At 40.8% G+C, this 21,362-nt stretch overlaps 1 protein-coding gene across 3 annotated transcripts in view; it reads left to right on the plus strand.

Annotated features, from left to right (window-relative positions):
• trappc9 (trafficking protein particle complex subunit 9) overlaps window positions 1-21,362 on the plus strand; it is a 266,554-nt gene that overhangs the window by 123,751 nt on the left and 121,441 nt on the right. For all 3 annotated transcript variants that reach the window (XM_085792340.1, XM_085792339.1, XM_085792338.1), the window contains 2 exons: window positions 140-282; window positions 16,630-16,740. In XM_085792340.1, coding sequence (XP_085648466.1) covers window positions 140-282; window positions 16,630-16,740 — 254 coding nt within the window. The remainder of the gene's footprint in view (window positions 1-139; window positions 283-16,629; window positions 16,741-21,362) is intronic.

The raw sequence follows: 21,362 nt of genomic DNA on the forward strand, positions 1-21,362 counted from the left end.
CTTTGATACACTGATGGTGGATCACTTCTTCTCCTTCTCTCCTTTGTTCGTTTTTAAGCTGAATCAGGCCTTACATGTAGTACATTGTCAAACCAGCTCGACTTTAATGTATACCTTTCCTTTTCTTGTCCTTTCTCAGACTCTGGAAGCCGTGCTGAACTTCAAGTACTCTGGGGGAGCAGGCAAGGTGGAGGGTTACTACAGGGAGCTGTCTCTGGGAGTCCATGTTGATGTGGAGCCATCTGTGTTCTTCACCAGAGTCAGCACTCTCCCTGCTACCAGGTAACACACACACACACACACACACACACACACACACCAATGTCTCTTTTAATGTTGTTGTGCAAACAACCATTCATTAAAACACATTAAAATATACTGTACAGACAAGATAGGATAGGATATACTTAATTGATCCCAGGCTGGGAACTTATTGTTACAGCAGCAGGGAAATAGAAAAATAAGAGAAAGAGATAGACAGATAGATAGACATACAGATAGACAGATAGACAGATAGATAGACAGATAGACAGATAGATAGACAGATAGACAGATAGATAGACAAATAGATATCCTTCATTGTCCCATAGGGGAAATTATATGTTAAAGACACAGACTAATAGGTCAGTGGTGGCTGTTGTCGGTGTGTTTTTTTAAATTAGCGGGTTTGATTCTCGTGTCGGACGTCTCGCTAGCGACTCTTCTGGTGACAACGCTCTGGCCAATCAGTGGAAGGCAGTCGGTTGACATCACGTTTTAAGACAGACAGACAGATATACTTTTTTATTATTAGACTCCAGGTCCATTTAAAAAGACACATAAAATAGTTTGTCATTTCACACACAAAAAAAATCGTAATCGAAAATCAATTCTTGAGAGAAGAAAATTGAGATTTTATTTTTGGCCAAAATGGAACAGCCCTACATCCATGTTAAATTAGCTTTTTAGCAAACATGGATCACATCCACCAACAAATGGTTTAATATTGCACAAGTTGGGGCGTCGTTTAGCTACAGTCCTCGCTGCAGCCGGCCCCAGTTCGACAGAGGTGGAATGACATGCAGCAAAGGACACACCGGGGGCCTTTGCTGCATGTCATTCCACCTCTGTCTGTCTTACTATTTCCTGTCTATATCTAATTATCTCTACTGTCCTGTCTATTAAAGGCAAAACACTGTTTTCATGAAGATGCAGATGTACCTAGTATTATATGCTACACGACCCTAGAAACCTGTGGTTTGGGAACAGCAGCGCTCCAAACTGTTCTGGGGGGTCGTGATTGAAAGCTTGTCTGTCCACTTGCATCTTTCTTCGTTTACTCCCACCATGTCTTTGAATGACGTAAAACATGATCGCAGATAAATTCACCTGGTTTACCTGATATTCATGACATTTTATTGTTTCCATAAGGCATTTTTTAATTCGATATAACATAATGCCCATAAAAGCGTGTGGATGGAAACATAGCTTATGATTAAGATTAAGATATACTTTATTAGTCCTTGACAGGAAACTTGTCTTGGGCACAAGTGCTGACACAGCTGCATCTAAAACCACACATAGCGAGCACATGGTACTCATACATCTGCACATTCACATGTACACATTGTGCGCACACATCACATACACACAGAGAACACTATGCACGTGGGGTACACATACATGTCCATATACACACAGAGCATAATACACAGAATATATATATTACCCATGGTGTACACATACAACTATGCAACAACCAGAGAGCCGCAGAAGGTATGGTGCGCGTGGAGCACATAGACAACCACCATTATTTCGATTAAAATAATAGAAAAATAAAAAGAAAATAAGATAAAAAATAAAAATAAGACTCAAACGTCCGTGACACCTGCTTCTACTCTACTATGGAGGAGGCAGGGCCGGTTTTTTGTTAAGAAGTACTATAGAGGTGGGAATGAACGTGGGAACGTGAGGTGGGAATTATGGTGGACCCCTTTCATATGACATCATCATTAATCTATTGATAACATAAAGACATTAGATTGACATTGATTAGAGCAGCTTTAAAGCAGAAGTAAGCAGAATGTTTGTGTTAATATAAGTCTTAAATAGTTATATCTTCCGACAGCAATCACTTATATAGAGTGTTTGAGTGTCTGTCAGTCACTCTGCTCTGCTGTAAGCCGAGGAGAAAACTTCTTGTATACTTCCTTGTATCCTACAACCTTTATCCAATGAGGAGGGAGAACGGCATGAAGGGCTGTGTGTGCAGCCAAGGGATGCGCGTGAATGTGGTGATGTAGGGACGAGGGCGGGGACTGCTAACTCCATCGGCTGACAAGAAGTTAGCCAAAACGACCGGATCGCTTACTTCTGCTTTAAGTAGACACACAGAATGCTCCTGGTTTACAGAGCAGGTATTTAGAAACTGCTTGAATAGAAAATGAATTGTGGAGCTCAGGATGAACCTGTGGAGGCAGACTTGTTTTTCTTTCAAGGTTTGTTCTTCAGGGGCGCATTCCAGTCACTCAGTCAAACACTGCTGCCTCATATATATTTAATCACTCCTGCTCACTGGTGTCAGGTAAACTATTGCCCCGCGTTGGTTTATTTACTTGCCTTCGCCGTGGGTTTGTAAAGCAATGTTTGCTGAATGGAAACAACACAGAACTTCTCACGTTCTGTTGAGTGTGCCTTTGTCAGAGGCTGTAATCTGATGAGTCTTTAACCCTGCACGACATTTTTCATGTATTTGTGCTATTAAGTGGGTCGGATAAAGTAGCAATATCTCTCACGGGTGATGAATCTCAGTGTTTCAGCTTCAGTTTTTCTTGAATACAACACAAATGCAGCATTTTTCCCCCTCTCGTGAGTGATCCATCTTGTATTACTGCTCTCAGAGCCCGACTTAGAGATGGGACAGTCACTCGCGGGTCAGATGTGAATGGATATTTAATGGATATTCACTCCTTTCTCATCCTCTTACGCTCGTTCACACACTTGCTCACACATCTGTGTCTCGCTTCACAACTCTCCCCAACTCTCATGGAGAGAGAGAGAGAGAAAAAAAGAAGAAGCTCAGAGCGAGGGAGACGGATCGTAGTCGAGTAATGACCACTTGAGGTGAATCATTAGCTGTAATAATATCTGCAGTTGAAGCCATCCATCTTGGCTCAGCGCTGATAGATATGCTGCACTGGCTGCTATACCATCACCCTGTCATTACAACCCCCTCCCCCCCACCCCTTCCTTACCTCTGCTGCACCCATAGCACTTTCTGCCTCATCACACTGACATACAGCATCTATTGGCTCAGGGGCAAACCTCCAAACATTTGAAATATCTTCCCACTGACAGCGTTGGAAATGTGTACGTCCAGAGCTCAGAATCACATTTAGGGACGCAGTGGGCCGCACAGTCCACCCGCTGGTTCTAGACCTGCATGAACTCTGTAACATCAGCACTAAGAACTAACCCAAAATAATAAAGACAAAATGGAAGCCATCTCAATTTCTTGCAAAGTCCAGTTTTTTTAAGAGCAGTAGGAACAGAAAAAAACAGTTTTTGTTGTATTAAATGTATTAACAGGTTCAGGATAGAGGCAAATTTGTTGGTTGGGATTTTGATCAAATCTGATTACCGCCAGCCATAATGTACTTAATGCTCCAATATTGTAATTTTTGAACTGAATTACTAAGACTCAAAGTACTTTAAAGGGATAGTTCAACATTTTGGAAAACTGGCCCATTGCCATAATCCCTATAATTTTAGGAGTAGGTTCGTTACCTTTAATTGTCGGTGCAAGTTATTTTTAGAACAGCAGAGCAGAGCCGTGAGCTGCTCACAGCTACACTATGGAGGCTCATGGGATTTCTTGCTTTCCCTCATCAAACTCATCAAATACACAATCCAACAACTCCAAAACGTTTTGGTGGACAAGCTGTGACCTGCACATTCACCATGCTATGAGATAATAACAGAACGTTACCAGACAGAGTTGTTTTCGAGGCAAATGCAGAGACTGCTTGATGAAAAAATGCCCCAGACGGGAACGCGCATCAGCGGTTTTGCATGAATTTACCTCGAAAACAACTCCGTCCTGTAATGTTCCGTTATTATCTCATAGCGTGGTGAATGTGCAGGTTCTTTTCTAACTACCAACTAATTAATCCAGGTGTGTCTGACCACTGTTGTGAGGTCAGACACACCTGGATTAATCAGTTGGTCCAATAATGTAAGACAGGAAATAAAGGAGCTGGCTTATTTCAGGAAGTTGTGGAGCTGTGCATAAAGGCCATTAATGTAACAAACCTACTCCTTAAACTATAGGGATTATGGCAATGGGCCAATTTGCCAAAATGTTGAACTATCCCTTTAATACTTCATACACCCACACCTGGTTTTAGGCATAAAAAGTACAGTAGTTGGTCATGGGTTAAGGGAAATATTACAGTTTGAGTTTAAGCTCTTCTAGGAAGTCTAGGAAGTGATAGTGGTTAAAAGAAAGAATGTCTATCGGTTTCCCCATTGGAAACAAACAGAGGTCGTCCCCTCTTTCCACCACAGCCCCCACCTACTACAGACTTTGCTGCTCCATATCTCATATCACCAACCTCATCCTAAGCTCATGCCATGATTACCTCCACCACTAGGAAAGCATAGCTCTAGTTTGTAATGGGCTGTTTGCTAAGATGCAAAAAAATGACCTAAGGAGGACGTTCTCTAGTTTTCTGGATACAAAACTTCATCAAAACAAATCGGATTCCTTTGCAAGTATTTGTTAAAATCAAAGTAATGCAAACCCTTGAATCCTGGTGGTTCATGAATATAAGTGTGTGTGTCTGTCAGTGGAGTTTTATGTGTAGCCTTTAAAGTATAAAAACGCACGCCTCGGGCCCTGATGACGCATGTCTGTATGTCTGAATAATGAGAACTTATAGCTTATGTGAGACGTTGAGATGACTTACTCTAAGAGCTCACTCATACATTAGGTCCTTTTTAACAATTGAACAGCCTTTTAGAAAATCTAATGTGTTGACATTGTTGTGTTTTGTACGCACACATCCGCACATCATTTGTTCGAGTTTCCTTTGATTTCCCCTCTGGATGCAGAGACATTAAAGTCTTCTAAAGCACTTTTGTTGAGATAAGTACTATTGAATTTCTTGGCTGCGAGTTAAAAGAGAATTTGGAAGTGGTTGTATGAAATTGCTCAATAATACAGCAACTTATCCTTTCGATCTGTTTTTGTGTTTATCTGTCTCGCTTACCTTCCCCCCTCCGCTTATCTGTTCGTCCATTTCTCTATCCCGTCTCTCTTTCCCTCCCTAAAAATCCCCCTTACATGCATTTACTTTTTGAAATTCCCTTTCCTTGCTCTCTGTAGTGTGTGATTTAGCTGTGCTGTCCTCAGGTCCGTACACATGCTGGAGTGCAGAGGCTGCTCACAGCAACACAGAATAATAGAAAAACATTTTATCTCCACTTTTGTCTCCCTCATGCTCTCGCTTATCCAGCCTGTTTATTTTTTCATTGTTTTGCTTCACGTTGCATTTCTTCTATGTCCCTCTCCTCTTTACTTTTCCTCTATCTCTTACACCCTCACTATTTTTCTCTACAAGTCATGTAGTGTAGCCTGTGGCAAAGAATCCAAATGAAACATCTACTCACAGCTCATGTCTCACCTTAACTGAAATACTCACTAACATCTAACAAGGGGCGAGCAAGTCAGCGTTTTGACAGTCAAGATTGACACAAATCAGAAATAATTTTTCAAATGTAAATTTGCAAGTTTGTGATTACTTTTGATTAAAGCAGAAGTAAGTGGTCCAGTCGTTTTCGCTAATGCTGCGTTCCAGGCAGGCTTTTGAAATCGTAAATTACAGCTTCAAGTCACAACTTACGACTTTGTAGCGTTCCAGGCAACCCACTCGTGTTTTTCCGACCTGTTTTACCGGTCAAAGTCACTATAACGGCCACTCGTAACTTCTGACCCGTGAACTCGTACCAGATCGAACTGGTATGACTTCACGGTCGGAAAAATACGAGTTTCCTCGAACGTACCATAACAGTCCTCGTCACAACGTCGCCACATTCACGGCGTCCCTTGGCTGCACACACAGCCCTGCATGCCGTTCTCTCTCCTCATTGGATAAGAACTGTAGGATACGATAAATGTTTTCTCCTCGGCTCAGAGCAGAGCAGAGTGACTGACAGACCCGTGTTTCAGTCCAAACACTCTATGTAAGTGATTGCTGTCGGAAGATATAATTATTTAAGACTTATATTAACACAAATATATCACTTACTTCTGCTTTAAAGTAATCATTGGTTACAAAACTGTGATCAGTGATAAAATATCTGATAAATTACTGTCAACTGAATTTTTTCTGACTTGAAAACTTTAAAGAAAAATACTGTTTAGTATGTTTTCCTTTTTTACAGGTGCCTCTGTTCATTTATTTCAGTAGTTTAATTCAAATAATGAAACTCTCCTATAATATAGACACAGACTGACACACACACAGACTGAAATGTCTATATTTCTTTTTTGTAATTATTATGGCTCACATTCAATGAAAACTCCAACTTCAGTATCTAAAATTAGAATATACTATACTGTAGTGATAAAGTTCACTATTGTAACCTAATGATGTCACACTCTAATTAACTCCAAACACCTGAAGATGTGTCCTGAGCCTTTAAATGGTATCTTATGGTGCGTTCCAGTTGTACTGGGAAGTTGGACTTTCCAAGTTCCCACTCGGAAATTTCACCTGGTACGCACCCTGAAGTCGGAAATCCGGCTCGGAAAGTGGGACGAACCACACCAAACCCGACTTGAACACAATGTCATAAAAACGTCATCCAGAATGGCTGCACCGTACATCAACAGTAGTGAAAGCTTTTGTCTGTTTTTGTTTTTGTGAAATTAAATAATAAGTAGTACACATAGTACTGTCCAACGTCTATCTGTGGACATGGTACGGTATGGTTTAAATACCGGTCTATGCTCTATCGCCTGCAGTGAGGACTATAGACTCAACACATGGGGCGGGTGCTCTACCAACTGAGCTAAGCACCGAAACTGAAACTGAAACTCTGACTCGTGACTTGTGAATGATAATGAAGATGAAACTCTTTTTAACTCATATCGATAATTTCATCATGCTTGTAATTGACAGTTCTCTGTATGACTACAGTAACATGGATACATAAATATTTGGAGCATTAAGCTGCTGCTGCACATTCTGCAGTAACAGACAGCAAGCTGACGTTAAACATTCCTGGTTGCACATTTGTTTTATTAAAGAAGATTAAGACTACCAACTGTCTAGCCAGCCATGTATCAGTCTTGGATGCACTGACTGTGGCTCAGGCTCAAAACACCAACTGGATCACAATCTGGCCAGAACCACAGACTGCAGCACATGGCCACTAAATTTAGAGGCCGATTTGTTATCATGTTTTGGGCTGAACATCAAACTATTTGTTGGGAAGGGATCCTGTAAAACTCGTGGTATTCAGACTACAGAAAATAAAATAAAAACTGACAATAGGGAATGTGTGAGATTATGGATTATCCTACTTGTTGAAACTCTAATCCAGGTGAAGTCATGAGTCACTGGTGTTTCAGTCCAAGTTGAAATCATTATGAAACTCTTCAAATGCATGACTTGAGTGTGACTCAGGTCCGATCATGTGACTCCACATACCTGCTGTCCGTGCTGATGACAGGAGAGTATCGTTATAATTTCATATGCATACAAGTCCAGCCTTTAAAAACACTGCTCCTCCACCCGTGACATACTGCTGCTGCTTTGGTAATGGAGTGAAGATGCACACAGAAGCTTCTCCCTAGAGAATGCTTATATTCTCATAATGAGGCACAGGCACACAGTGCATATGGTCTCTTTTTAATTAAGGTTGCATAAACGGATCATTCTCGTAACCCACACGTTGTTTTAGTCGTATTTAATGTTGTAAAATGTTCATACTTGTGTAAACGGTAGTTATTAAACTGTATGATCACATGATTCGCTATATTGCAGATTGCACACCTGTGACAGCTGCAATTTTTGTTTGTTTGTTTGTTTTCTTGGAACCAGTTTCTGACAGACAGCATTCATGAATGTGGGAACAGGTGGCTCTAAGTAAAGCTTACGTAAACTCAGTATTATGTTAAAAAATGTTTGAATGGACAGTTTCTGCCATCCCTGCATCCAGCAGTCAGGATGATGTTTTCAACAGCATTGTTATTCACCAATAGCTGCTTGTGGTTATGTAAGATTTAATCAAGGTAGCCAGTGGATCTGATGTGTATAATCAAGCATTGACAATGCCCATCACTCCAATTAGAGGCTGTTGATGGAACACATAGCATCCACCTTCAGATGGCTGCATTGGGTGTTAATCAGCTGAAGGGGGAGGCCTCCATACATGCCAGCTGTTTTGCTATGTTCAGGTAGAGAGTGATATTAATCCCTCCTTTGTTTTTCTTCTGGCATCACTGCCGTTGCTAGAATAGTGTTAGTGACTGTTTCTGTCTGTGCAATTCAAAATGTTTGCCAGCTTAGCCAAACACAGAGAAGGATTTGTTGTGGTTTTTGTGAAGGTGAATGTAGCTAGTAGTTTCACTAGTTTAAACGAACAGAAACACTGCCGAAGTTCCATGTGTGGTTCTCTGTGTGTGCACTGTTGTCCTACTGTGAGCTGGTAATTGGTGTATAATGCAGATCAGTTTTGTACAAAAATTGCGGTGTGCTGCTGGGTTGTCAGTGATGTTTACCCTCAGTTCTCTTCCAACTGTGGCAGGTCAATAAAGAATCTAACAGGTGCTGGCAAATAAAAAAAAAGTCACTGCACCTCAGGAAAACACATTTTCAGAAAGATGGAGCTGCCTCCTTCACTCTGTTGCACCGTGATACTTCTTTCTGCCTCAGCTCTTCCTACTTGTTCCTCTCCGTCTCTCCTTTTCTTTCAAACTGTCTTTGTGCCAATCCACTAGTGCCCAGTCAGACGAGGAAGTGACACGGTGAAAGTCGTTACTGCGTCCTTGTGAAATAGGTGCTGCTGAAAGCTTTGGGGGTAGCCGGCGAGTGTCTCTGCCAGGGGAGCTGGCAGCTAACGTGCTAGCGAGCCGCTAACCTGTGCCAGCCAGCCAGCTGCTACAGCTGCCAAGCTAGCTGGCTCCTTAACTGGAGGCAGCAGGCTCGGTTATTAATTGGACAGTAGGCTATCACAAATTATTCGGGTTTTGTAAACACCAGTAGATCTTGCGCCCGTGACGTAAACAGCCTAATGCGGCGCAATGCATTATGGGGTTGTGCGGCTTTGGGGATTTGCAACACTTGGCGCTAACGCAAAGTTACATTGAGTTTGGTCAAGGTTGGTCTGATTGGACAGGTTGCCACATCAATGATATGCAATTATGATTATAAGAATAATAGGCTATAATAAAAAAAAAGAGAAGAATTCTGGGAAAAACGGGACAGGTGGCAACTCTACCTCTGACAGCAATTTAGCTAATATTACCATTCTCTTCTCTTCTCTTCCCCAAACACTGGGGTAGATCTATAAAACATAAGAAGTCACTTATCAAAGACAACGCCGAGCACGTTGGTGGGTGTTCTTGTCGCTTAGTGCTGCTCTGTCCCCGTTGCTGCCGTAGTGTCCTTGGGCAAGACACCTTACCCACCTTGCTCCTGATGGGTCGTGGTTCGCGTCTTGCATGGCAGCGTCAGCCATCAGTGTGTGAATGTGTGTGTGAATGGGTGAATGTGATGTATGTACTGTAAAGCGCTTTGGGTATCGTTCAGGTAGAAAAGCGCTATATAAATACAGACCATTTACCATTTACCATGTATCTAGTGTCGTTGGTGTTGTCGCCAAGCGCCGTATCTACCCAGCATGTGTCACGCTTTGCGCCGTCCAAGTCACACATGTGCCAGCAAGCTCTGCGAGTGACTGAGTGACAGAGTTGGTTGAGGAAGTGACACCATTATTTGGCTAGGTGTGGATTTACTCACATTGTTCATTACTCTTTTAAAATAATTTGGTACTGTATACTGTATGAACAGTTTTCATTAAGTCATCAAGTTTTCAACTACCTTATTTACCCCAGCTGCAGAATTTAAAGGGGAACTATGCAAGTTCAGTAGTTTTTCTGCTGTTTTGCTAACCCTCCTTGTGTGCATTTGTTTTCAACGAAACCAGCAAGAAAGCAATCAATAAAATGTTATTTATCATCTACGCATTATGATATTTGAGTAGTCTTAACAAGACATTACGGGTTACGGGGTGGTTTGTTTTGCGGTGCCACGGTGCAAAGTTGGTTTTCAGCCAAGAGACGCTAGGTGGAAGGCAGAGAGCCTCCATTCTCCCTATAACAAGTCACAAGTCATTTATTAAACCATCACAATTACTCCAAAGCTGTTTATTTAGGTAAAAACGTAGCAACGTGAAGGTACCGATCTTGCACAGTTCCTCTTTAACAGGTGTTTGTGTTTTTTGTTTGTTTTCCTCTGATATTACTACGTAGCTAATGTTTGCATTAAAAACTCGAAAAGAAGCTTTGCGACCTCAACATCAAACACAATTACTTAACTTAACGACAACTGTCTCAAGAGGTGGATACATACACCAAGGCTAACTTTGACTCTGTCATGTATTTTCTTCCGCTAATTGTAGCATGTTAACTAGCTAGCCCCACTCCATCTCAACATAACACAGATGTTGTCTGGCCTGCCCTGAGTGGGTTCCGAACCATTACAACCATTACATTTTGCCAAGAGGTCAATGCCCACTTGGCAAGTGGGTTTGCATGTCTTTGTATGGGTGAGTGAGTTTAACTTCAGTACCGCTAACCGCCACACGTCGTCACTTCTCCTCACTGGTACCTCGAGACCGACCCACAGACCTCCGACACTGGGACATGACAGTAACTCACTGTAGCCTTCAGTCTGTCCTGAAGACATAGCTACTCGGAGGGCATTTTATAACCTCTTGTCTTGTCAATCAAACCATGGCTGTGGGTCTTTTCAAACAATAATCACCATCCACTCCCTGCACAATTTCAGTGACTGAGGAAACCCCAATTTTCAAGACCCTCTAAACACACAAGGCCTCATGTAGCCTTTTCAAATTAAAAGCCCTCTAGATCTAGTTTTCCAGTTGACATCAACCATTTATATCCAAAGAGGCCTTCTATTACTTTGTAGCAGTAGGTGTATTGTGTCATTTCAGTCGCTGATGTTCCTGTTGTTTAAGTGTTATTCATACCTGCTAGTGTCCTGAGCTTAGCAGTCAATGACTTCTCATTCTTCCCTATGTTAAGTTATTTCTTGGCCTCCTTTAATAATAATGGTACATGTAATAAATGTAGTGTATTTGTTGTAATGGAGTTCAGGCTCATGCAGCTCCATTTCCAACAAGAGGCGTACCTTAAGTCCAAGGTTCAGGGAATTGTTGTGCCAACAAAACATTGACTATAGCGTGATTACACTGTTAATGTAAAGTAGGAATAAACATTATGCACAACAGACATGCACATTACATAACAAAGACCAGCACTTTTTCTCCTTCCGTTTGATCTATGACATATTGAAGTTTCTAAATGAGTGTTTTGGCACACTGGGCTGAGTGGAGCTATCCGTGGTGCTGAAAGGAGAGTGTTCTCATATCATTATGTTGAGTGTGTCTACAACAAGAAAGGACATCTCATTGTTCTTCACCTCTCTCCTTTGAGCTCCAACTTTTACTTGAGTGTCTCAGCTTGGATATACAGTATAGTAATACAACATATTAGGTAAGTCTTATAGTATAATACAGGATAACAATCCACTCTCCTTCCTCTGCCTGGCTGTTTCTCTCCGTCCATTTCTTTTCATCTCATTCTGTTTCTTCTCCTCTGCCCCTCCTCTATTGTACCTCTCTTTGCTTCTTTCATTATTTAACTCTACATTTCTCTTTGCCTCTGCCTTACCACCTCTCTTGCTCCCATTGCCTCAGGATATATTTTCATACCTTTGCTTACAGCATCTCTTTCCTGCTATATACCAGACCAGTTACTTTTTCTGCATCTGTCTCTCTTAGCTTCTTTTTTCCACTGGGGAATCAATGTATCTAAAGGTTTTCTGAGGCCCTTATACATAAAAACATACCTATAATATATATATATATATATATATATATATATATATATATATATATATATATATATATATATATATATATATATATATACCACTTCCACAGTAAAGGTTGAATGCCAGTTAAATTCCCTCTCCAGGGAGGATATGTGTTTCCCCGCTCTGCTGCTGGCTTCCTCGTTTACCTTTTTCTTGTGATGTTTATGGTGCAATCCAATGGCCATCTTCTCCTGGCACACAGAGGGCCCTCTTCAGGGGTGAGGCCATACATAAGGTGACAGATCTGTTAAAGAAAGTGATGGAGAGCCTGGATGTGTGAAATACCCAGTGATCCATACTTTACAGGGACTTGTTAAAATCCCATTTGCTGAACATTGTGTTGTCCTGGAAAAGTGCATTGCTCTACTGGGGAAAATGAACTGATCCTCTGATGTGTTTGAATGAAGTGCATCCTGTGTATCATAAAGCTTAGTGGGTCGTTCTAACAGGTGGAAACCTTCTACTTTCCTGCCTACAGCTTATAAATGTGATTGTAAACAGTTTTCAATGAAAGTGTTTTCTACCAGAGAAATGGGCCCCATAAAAACTTTTGACTTTTGTCTTGAGTTTCTGGACAGAAACGTCAAGAGGGGGCATTGCAGGCGCCCCATATACAGAGGTTATCGCCCCGGTTGGATCCCACCGGTGGCCCTTTGCTTCTCTCTGTCTCCCCATGTCCTGTCTCTCCACAGCTATCCTATTAACTAAAGGCCTAAAAGAAGGAATGTCAAGAGAGGTTGGAGCCTGAGAGAGGATATGTAAACATGTCTTTTTTTCTGTATCAACACGTCAAATAAAACACAGGAGAAGAGGAAAATATGAAACTTAAGAGGAGAAATCAAATTTCTTAAAGGTTCAGTCTATCATAATTGGCTCGGTTTATTGGCAAAATCTGAATATACTACCCATGAATATATTAGTATAACTGTATAATCGCTATAAAATACTGTATAATTCTTCTTCTATATATACATTTACATATAGCAAGGGTCTTGCTTTAGAGAGTGTCGCCATCTTGCGTTGCCATGTTTGTACGGCAGAACGAACGGAAAATCCGGCCAGGGGTGAGTGTGAAACCGAGTGCTGTGATCTAGAATCCGAACACTACACAGTATATCACTGTTTTCCCCTCCATTTTACACACTGGACCTTTAAACACTTTCTGCAGATCAAACCAAACCCCCCGTTAAAGGAGAAAGTATGTTTTTGGCTGGACTGATCCTTTAGACAGGGACCACAGATTTGATTTTTAATTCATGTCATTGGTTGACATCGTGCACATAGTGGTGAGCTTAAATTAGGTTTTTTTTGTTTTTTTTCCCAGCTAATTTTCACCTGTTATTAAATGTAGACATAAAAGCCAACTGTCCCTTATTGGCTCCTGTAGCTAAAAATAGCCCGTTATTGGCAGTCCTCTAAATCCAGCTGGGCTAATTAGGGCCATTACATTTTGTGTGCATGGAATATGTCACGTTTGCGTGCCAGGGCAGGGCTGCGAAATCAGCACTTATTGATTGCAGATTTGCAGGATTGACCAAGATGTGGGCCCAGCACCATTGATCTCCGAGCTCCTCCCATGATGTGTGTGTGTGTGTGTGTGCCATTTTCACCGCCCACTGCCTTACAATAACTTCAGCTACGGTCGGCACAGACGCCTGGTCAGTGTCGCACCGTGCTGTGTTGATCTGTTTTGTGTAGATGTCTTTTTTGGAGATTTGAGGATTTCCGCAAAAAGAGGTCCTCTTCAAATCATTAAAGTGCTGACGTCATGGCTCCTTTGTCAGCGTGGTAGAGTTTTCAGGAATAGACAGTGACATTCAACCCCCCCCAACCCTCCGGCACACCACCAGCTGCACCTAAAATGCTCCGTAGTAAAGGTCTTCTCCTGTGTTCATGCCTGTCTCCTTTTCACTATCACTTCCAAAGCAAACCATGACTCATCTTACACACTCAGGGCTCGCAGGGACACATCTATACAAAAGCAGCACATTTAAAACTTCATAAAATGCACATAAGGTAGACGTATTGATCGTTCACGGTCGGACGATTCGTTTTGTACATTATGAACAAACAAGCAGGTCCGACGTGCATTAACTGTGAAACGCCGGGGACGACTTTGTTCCTTCTCCGCCTCTGCGCTTCGACAGGAATTCACAAAATTCACGGGGCAGAAATGGAGACAAATAGTTTGAAATTCTTTTTGGCAGTTCTGAATTATTTATTTAGCTCAGATCCCAGTGCCCTGTGCAGTTACTCTGCAGAATACTTATCAAAATGATTCAAAAGCATAATCTTCAGCTTCAGTCGACGGGCATCCTGCAGCAGCCTCAGCAGTGTGGTTTCATGTTTCATGTTGTGGTCATTTAAGTCTAAATTCCTCAGATCAAAAGATGCAAATCCACATCACTGCTACTTCTACCCCTGGATCTGTAACTGCACTTTATCTTATGTACTTAGCACATGAATAATGAGCCTGTTTCTTAACTGGGTCTGATTGATCACCTCAGCTAAACGCCCTGTCCTATAAATCAGTACCTCGCCCCACTCAGCCCGTTAATCACGTCCGCCAACAAAGACAATGAGACAATTAAAGAAACATTGGTAGGCCTTAAAAAATATTCTCCTTTAATTGCCACAGCAGTTTATTAGGGTCTTGGGCAATCTATTAACCCTGGGATTTAAGAGGCAGGAAGCTTGCTGGGAGGAGGAGACTTAGTGTAATCTGGAGAGTAGATAAGGTGATGGGCAACATTTAATTTGCACAAAGAATATGTTTTTATAACTGTGCTAGTTGAAACTTATTGTAATTGCTTTGGAGCCTTTTTTGTCCTATAAATACGCACCCAAGGATTAGTTAGAACAATGTTCATATTTAAATTAGGCATATGGGATGTATCTTTACCCAGTGAGGTGCTGAGGCTTTGGTTACACTTTCTGTCAAGTCATGGTTAGTTGAACTTCAGTTGAAAAAAGTGCCTATTTTTACTTTATTTGTGTTTTTGTTTTGCACTGTTTGTTCTGTCATCAAGTCCAAACCTCATGTTTGTGCTTTGCAACATACCATTTAATTTGGATCTCCATTAGCTTTGGCTATAGGCCACTGCTATTCTTCCTGGAGTCCACACCCAACACACTTATCGTTCCACTGCAGTAAACAATCAGAAAAAACACACACAAAAAAAACAAAAAAACAATGATCTACAATAACAACATTCACATATTATATTACAGGACCTAATTCAGATTAACAGTACCTCCACAATGTAGCTTTTAACATAATTCTTAGATACTTAAATAGTCAGATGGTCAGGTATCAACATACATTAGACATAATTCCATTATATTACATTTATAAAAGCAGAATTTGGATCATGATCATAATGTGACATATAAAACGTTAAACCACTGATGAGTTAAATACAGTTATATAAGTATGTGTTAGTATGTATTAAACAACAAAACATCAATATCATTCTAGTTAACAATACCTTTGTTTATTTTGTCATTCATGTATATATTTGCATAGGGACATTACTTTCAAGTATTTTTATTATGTATTATTTAATTCATCTCCATAATATATAATCCAGTATTGCCTGTGAACATGACTTGGAACAAACATTGAGCACTTCAAGTGTGAGAAGGATAATGATGTTGTTGTACTATGGTTGTTGTATATTATCAATCTACGTGGATTTATATTCAACCTCTACAAGCTCTTGAAAACTGAGGACATCATTTATTATTACTGGCTTCACGCATCTATTTAGAGCTGTGCTACATTCTTTGTGTACACCTCCAGGAACTATTAATGTAACAGCACACGGTGCTGCAGTGGACAGTCTGCTCTGTTTCTGTTTTCAGAGCTCCATTCCTTTCATCCACCATTACGAGGGGGAAAAAAACCCACAAAACAACAACACACACCTACTTTAGGGGTTAAAATTAACTCTTTGAAAATCCAGCATCATCCCTCCTGTCTTGATCTAAATCACAAATTGCCCTCTTATGATCTGCATGAGAAAAGCAGGCCTGGGATGATGTGGAGATGGCCTGCTCCAGCCAGGCCTGCAGCACTGATGAAAGCACCGCCACCTTTGATGTTTTGACAAGGACTGATGAGTACTTCACTCTGTGTCTTCTCTTGATCTCATGCATTTTCTGGCTTTGTGTATGAGGCTGTGTATTTTTAGAAAACAACTGTAACCTCATGCATAAAGTATAAACCGCCACACACACACACACACACACACACACACACACACACGAACAAGTCGTAATGCATTGGAGGGAGAGCCAGTCACCCTATAGGTCACAGGTTATTGTTTGTGCATAATTAATATCTAATCTTTATTTAAAACATTGAATAGGACTCCACATCAGCCTCTGCAAACACAAACACCATCTTATATAGAGTATATAGCCATTTATTGTGTGTGTGTGTTTGTGTGTCTGTCCACAGCACCCGCCAGTGTTACCTGCTGCTCGACATCTTCAACCCCACAGAGCACGAGCTCACCGTGAGCGCCAAGAACAACCAGGACCTAGTTCTCCATGCCAGCGAGTGTCAGAGGTGAGTGGAAGGGTCAGGAAATGTTTGGACTTTGTACACAGGCTTCTGTGTCAAATACTAAAACAAATGTCTCCTGGGTGTCAAGTTTGTTGTTTTTTTTTCTCCCAGAATTCTCAGTATTCTCAGTTTCCACGTTGTCCCTCCGTTCCATTCTTGCAGATAAGATGTCAATAACTCCTTGATGGGACTTTTTCAAATCTGCCACTAATCATTCAGTTGAACATAGGGATGAGATGATGAATTTTAGCACAGTAGTTAAAGGTCAAAGGTCTAGAAGCTGTAGGCTTTAGCTGCAAGATGTCTGAGATGTGAAGTGGTGAGAGGAGCTAAATGCTTTGTTTTCAAGTCTCACTTCAGCTCTAGCTTAATTTAACTGAGCGTGCACATTGCAGCTTTGAGTAGGACTTTCACTGCATTCTAATCAAGTATATTTTAATACATTTCAATGGAGGAATCCATTTGTGATGAAACAGCTCTCAAAATTCACCCAGTGCTTGTTTTTGATACTAATACTACTGTCTAAGTATGTGTAAGTGTCATAGTCAATGAGAGAACCCATGGAACGATGAAGTAGCAACCTCTAAGGTTGGAGTCATGTTTCCATCCACCTAATTGAATGCATATTTTGAATTTGCGCTTCAACAAACCAGAGTGGAAATGCCAAAAATGCCATCCCATGTATAGGAGGGGCGACGTGGTATCCTTATTATGGCTATCTGGGCAGCTGTTGCTATAGCAACCGTTTGCCTTCTCCAATGTCTCTGAACTTATTCTAACACGGCCAAGTAAGCAGACATGGCTGTCATCGCGTGCACCGTCTTCTTTCTCCTGCAGATTGGCAGCTGACCTGAGAATTAACACATTACTGTAGTGTAGTGGATGGAAAACACATATAAATGTGCATTTCCTTTTGCCGCCTTAAAAAAAAAAAGTTTGCTTAGGATTTGGAACAGTGTGTGTGTAGTAAGTCAATCACCTTAGACTTTCATGTTTAAATGAACAAATTTACATCAGAAATAAACACAGTTCCAGTCTGTTCCACTGACGCTTTTGGTCTCTGTAGGTAATTGCCTCCTTCATCATGGCTGTATAGGGGGTTTGTTTTTATTTAAGTCACCTGCTAACTTAAGATGTTCTGCATAACTGAAGTTGAGGCTGCTTAGAGTGAATGCTGAGCACAAACACACTCGAGTAGAGAACTTTTCCCAACCATCCAGAGATAATGATCAGCAGAGTATGCAGCTCAGTCTGGGTAGAAAGTTGTATCAGATCAATTAAAACAAACAGAACTACTCATCGATACAAGTTTCTATCATGAGTCACAGTTGCAGTGTTTTTTTTATTATTATTATTATTCAGCTCTTTCAAGTCAGACCGTTACATAATTCCCCAAATACCCAAGATACACTTCATTGATATAATCATAGAGTCAATGTTAAACATGAACTTTAATTCAATTCAATTCAAGAAACTTTATTGTCCATCACAATGACAGAAAATCGCCTTCAGTTTGGGCTCAAGACAATTAAACATACAACACCAAACATAAAATCCACATTGAACTCACATAAATGACATTAAAAAAAAGCTGTAATAAAAGCAGGTGCAGCTTGTCCTAAACCGGTAGGCTATCTATTTCCTCTCATTTAAAATGCGAGGTCTTTAGTTAGTCTTTGCTCAACCCACACCACACCTCTTCACCCATTTTTGGATTAGCAAGGAGTCAGGGGTCAGAACCACTCACCAGAAAGCTGTGGGTGATGTCACAGAACCATACTTCCATCTTTATTGTCAACCATCATCTGTTTCCCTCCTGTTTTCCAGCTACATACCTGCACACGTGTGCACACATCATGTGTGCTCTCTCTCTCCTTGTTTCTGTAGATTACCTCGGCCTTTATCTCTCTCTCTCCCTCTCACTCAGCTTGCCTTTTCACTGGAAATTGGCAAATTATGATTCCTGTCAGCACGTCTCTCCGGTGCATCCTCAGCCACGAGCTGAGGTACACTGTTGGTGACTCATAGGCCTTTCTCCACAGGGGTGGAATGTTATTATTTGAAGGGAATTAGAGGGTGGAAAGGGATCTTTTCAAACGGAGCCAAACAGCTCATCACTCAGCTCACTCCAGATAATCTTCCCAGTGCAGTTATGAGCTGTTAAGATCAACAAGCGTATTGTATCAGGAGTCTGCAACTTTCATTGTCCACAAGAAAGATAACTTCACAAGTCTCTAAAAAAAAAAAAAAACTACTCTTATATATATCATTTGATTCATCCTGTGTTTTATGGATTAACTGGGTGCAATAGTTTAATCATTTGATATCATGTGCATGTGTTTTATTTCTATTTTCTTTTGCACCTAAGAAATACCGAGTCGATAAAATGTGAAATTGATTTATTTTAGCACAAAGCCACTAGGTTTATGAAAGAAAGAACTTTCACAATGTTTCAGGATTCATCACCATCCCAGAATGTCACATTTGGTATTGAAGTAAAAGCAAGTACATTGCACTAGTACTCTAGTTCTCTGCCTGTATATAAACTACCATCCAACCCAGACTAGTTTGTACGTAGCTGCACTTTTAAACTGGCTTCCCCAACAACTCTACCTGTGTTTCCTCACAAATGTGAACTGAGGTCTCCTGTTTTAGAGCTGTGCCTCGTGCCCACACAGTCACTACCTCATGTGCCTCTGCTCTGTTTTTTTTGTTGTTTTTTGCTGTGCTCCAGAGAATAAATTAATAACTGCAAGTGAAAAGCACAATCATGCAGCCATTTTGACATTTTCAGAGTCTAATGTTAAAGTCCCATGTTGGCTATCTATTTACCACCCACTGTTCCCTCTGTGGAACACGAACACTCTGTGTGCGGGTTTGCCAGATTGTACGACAGATCAAACGTTGCATGAATACAGACATATGTAGTGATAGTTTTGAGACTGAAGCTTTCAGTTGTCAAAATACTCCAGGGACAGCGGTGGAGTTACTAAGTACATTTACTCAAGCCTACTATAAGTTGATGGACTCTGGAGCAAATAGTTTTTATGATTTCATCAGGAAGAGTTTACAGTTAGTCCTGCCGACATGTGTCAGTAGGTTTACTGACTTTTCAGACTCAGTTAGTGACATTTTTTCTCAAATATTGCAACTTTTAGGACAAGTTCAAAAAATGTAAGAAACAGCGCTCCAAATTGATACATGTATTTGCCACACAGACGTTTCGGGTCTAGCCCTTCCTCAGTGTGATCTAGCAAACAATACACAGCACTCAGAGGCGCCCTTAATTATAAATCAATCAAGACTGACGCAGCTTGTCCATCACCACAATAAAAAGAGTCACAAGAAACACAATGGAAAAATCATGAAGAAATAAATGAATGAAATAAATGATAAAAAGTGAGCAAAATTATGAATCTTAAAAAATAATAACATCAACAAAATTGCTGATAACAATGATAGTACTTTTAGGACAAAAACCTCTGCTACTTTCCTTCAAAGAGAATCAGCAATACAACCACTCTGCTAGACGTTGACCGGGTTAAATTTCTAATATTCTGCAGATGAAATATGCTCTATATCATATGTTAATTTGCAGAGGTGTGTCATTGAACATCCTGTTAGCAGTGCAGAGATACTCCCTCCTAATGCTTTTGTGCAACCCTTACTCCTTTAACCAATCACAGAGGGCCAGTGTCAGGGGAGTGACCCTCAAGCTGACTGTAAATATGTTCTGGTCTACTGCTTCAATGCTGAGCCTTAAAGAACACATATTCTGCCCATTTCCCACAAATTAAAATAGTTCCCAGGTGTCTTAAAGACATGTCTGTGACATGCTTTGGTCAAAAACCCCCAAGGGTCAAACATCACAGCTCTTTTCATCCTCTCAAAACAGCCCTGTTCAGAATGGCTGCTTTCAGTGCCTGTCCCTTTAAATGCAAATGAACCACTGTTTGCCCCGCCCCTTCTACCAGTCCCAGGTAGGGGTGGGGTTATGCAAATTCAAATCCTAGTTACATCACTGGAAGACAACTGAGGGAACAGCTCATAAAACCACATTCAACCTAGGGAGCCTGAACATTACAGATTGTTTTGTCAGTTCTCACATTTTGGAGGCCAGAAGGCAAGACAAACACCCAAATATATGTCCATTATATGTCCCCTTTAAAACTAGAAGCTGTAGGCTTTAGTTGCAAGATGTCTGAGATGTGATGTGATAAATACTTTGTTTTCACGTCTCACTTCAGCTCTAGCTTAATTTCCTGAGCGTGCACATTGCAGCTTTGAGTAGGACTTTCACTGCATTCTAATCAAGTATATTTTAATACATTTCAATGGAGGAATCCATTTGTGCTGTTATTGTGGGTGAAACAGCTCTAAAAATTCACCCAGTGCTTGTTTTTGATGTGTAAGTGTCTCAATAGTGAGAGAACCCATGGAACGATGAAGTAGCAACCTCTAAGGTTGGAGTCATGTTTCCATCCACCTAATTTAATGCGTATTTTGAATTTGCGCATTTTTTTTTTAATTTTTTTTTTTACAATGTTGTAAAGTTACTCAAGTAGAGAACTTTTCCCAACCATCCAGAGATAATGATCAGCAGAGTATGCAGCTCAGTCTGGGCA

The sequence above is a fragment of the Trachurus japonicus genome, chromosome 11 (genome assembly GCF_045865225.1).
Source record: "Trachurus japonicus isolate A0001 chromosome 11, Traja_1.0".
NCBI lineage: Eukaryota > Metazoa > Chordata > Actinopteri > Carangiformes > Carangidae > Trachurus > Trachurus japonicus.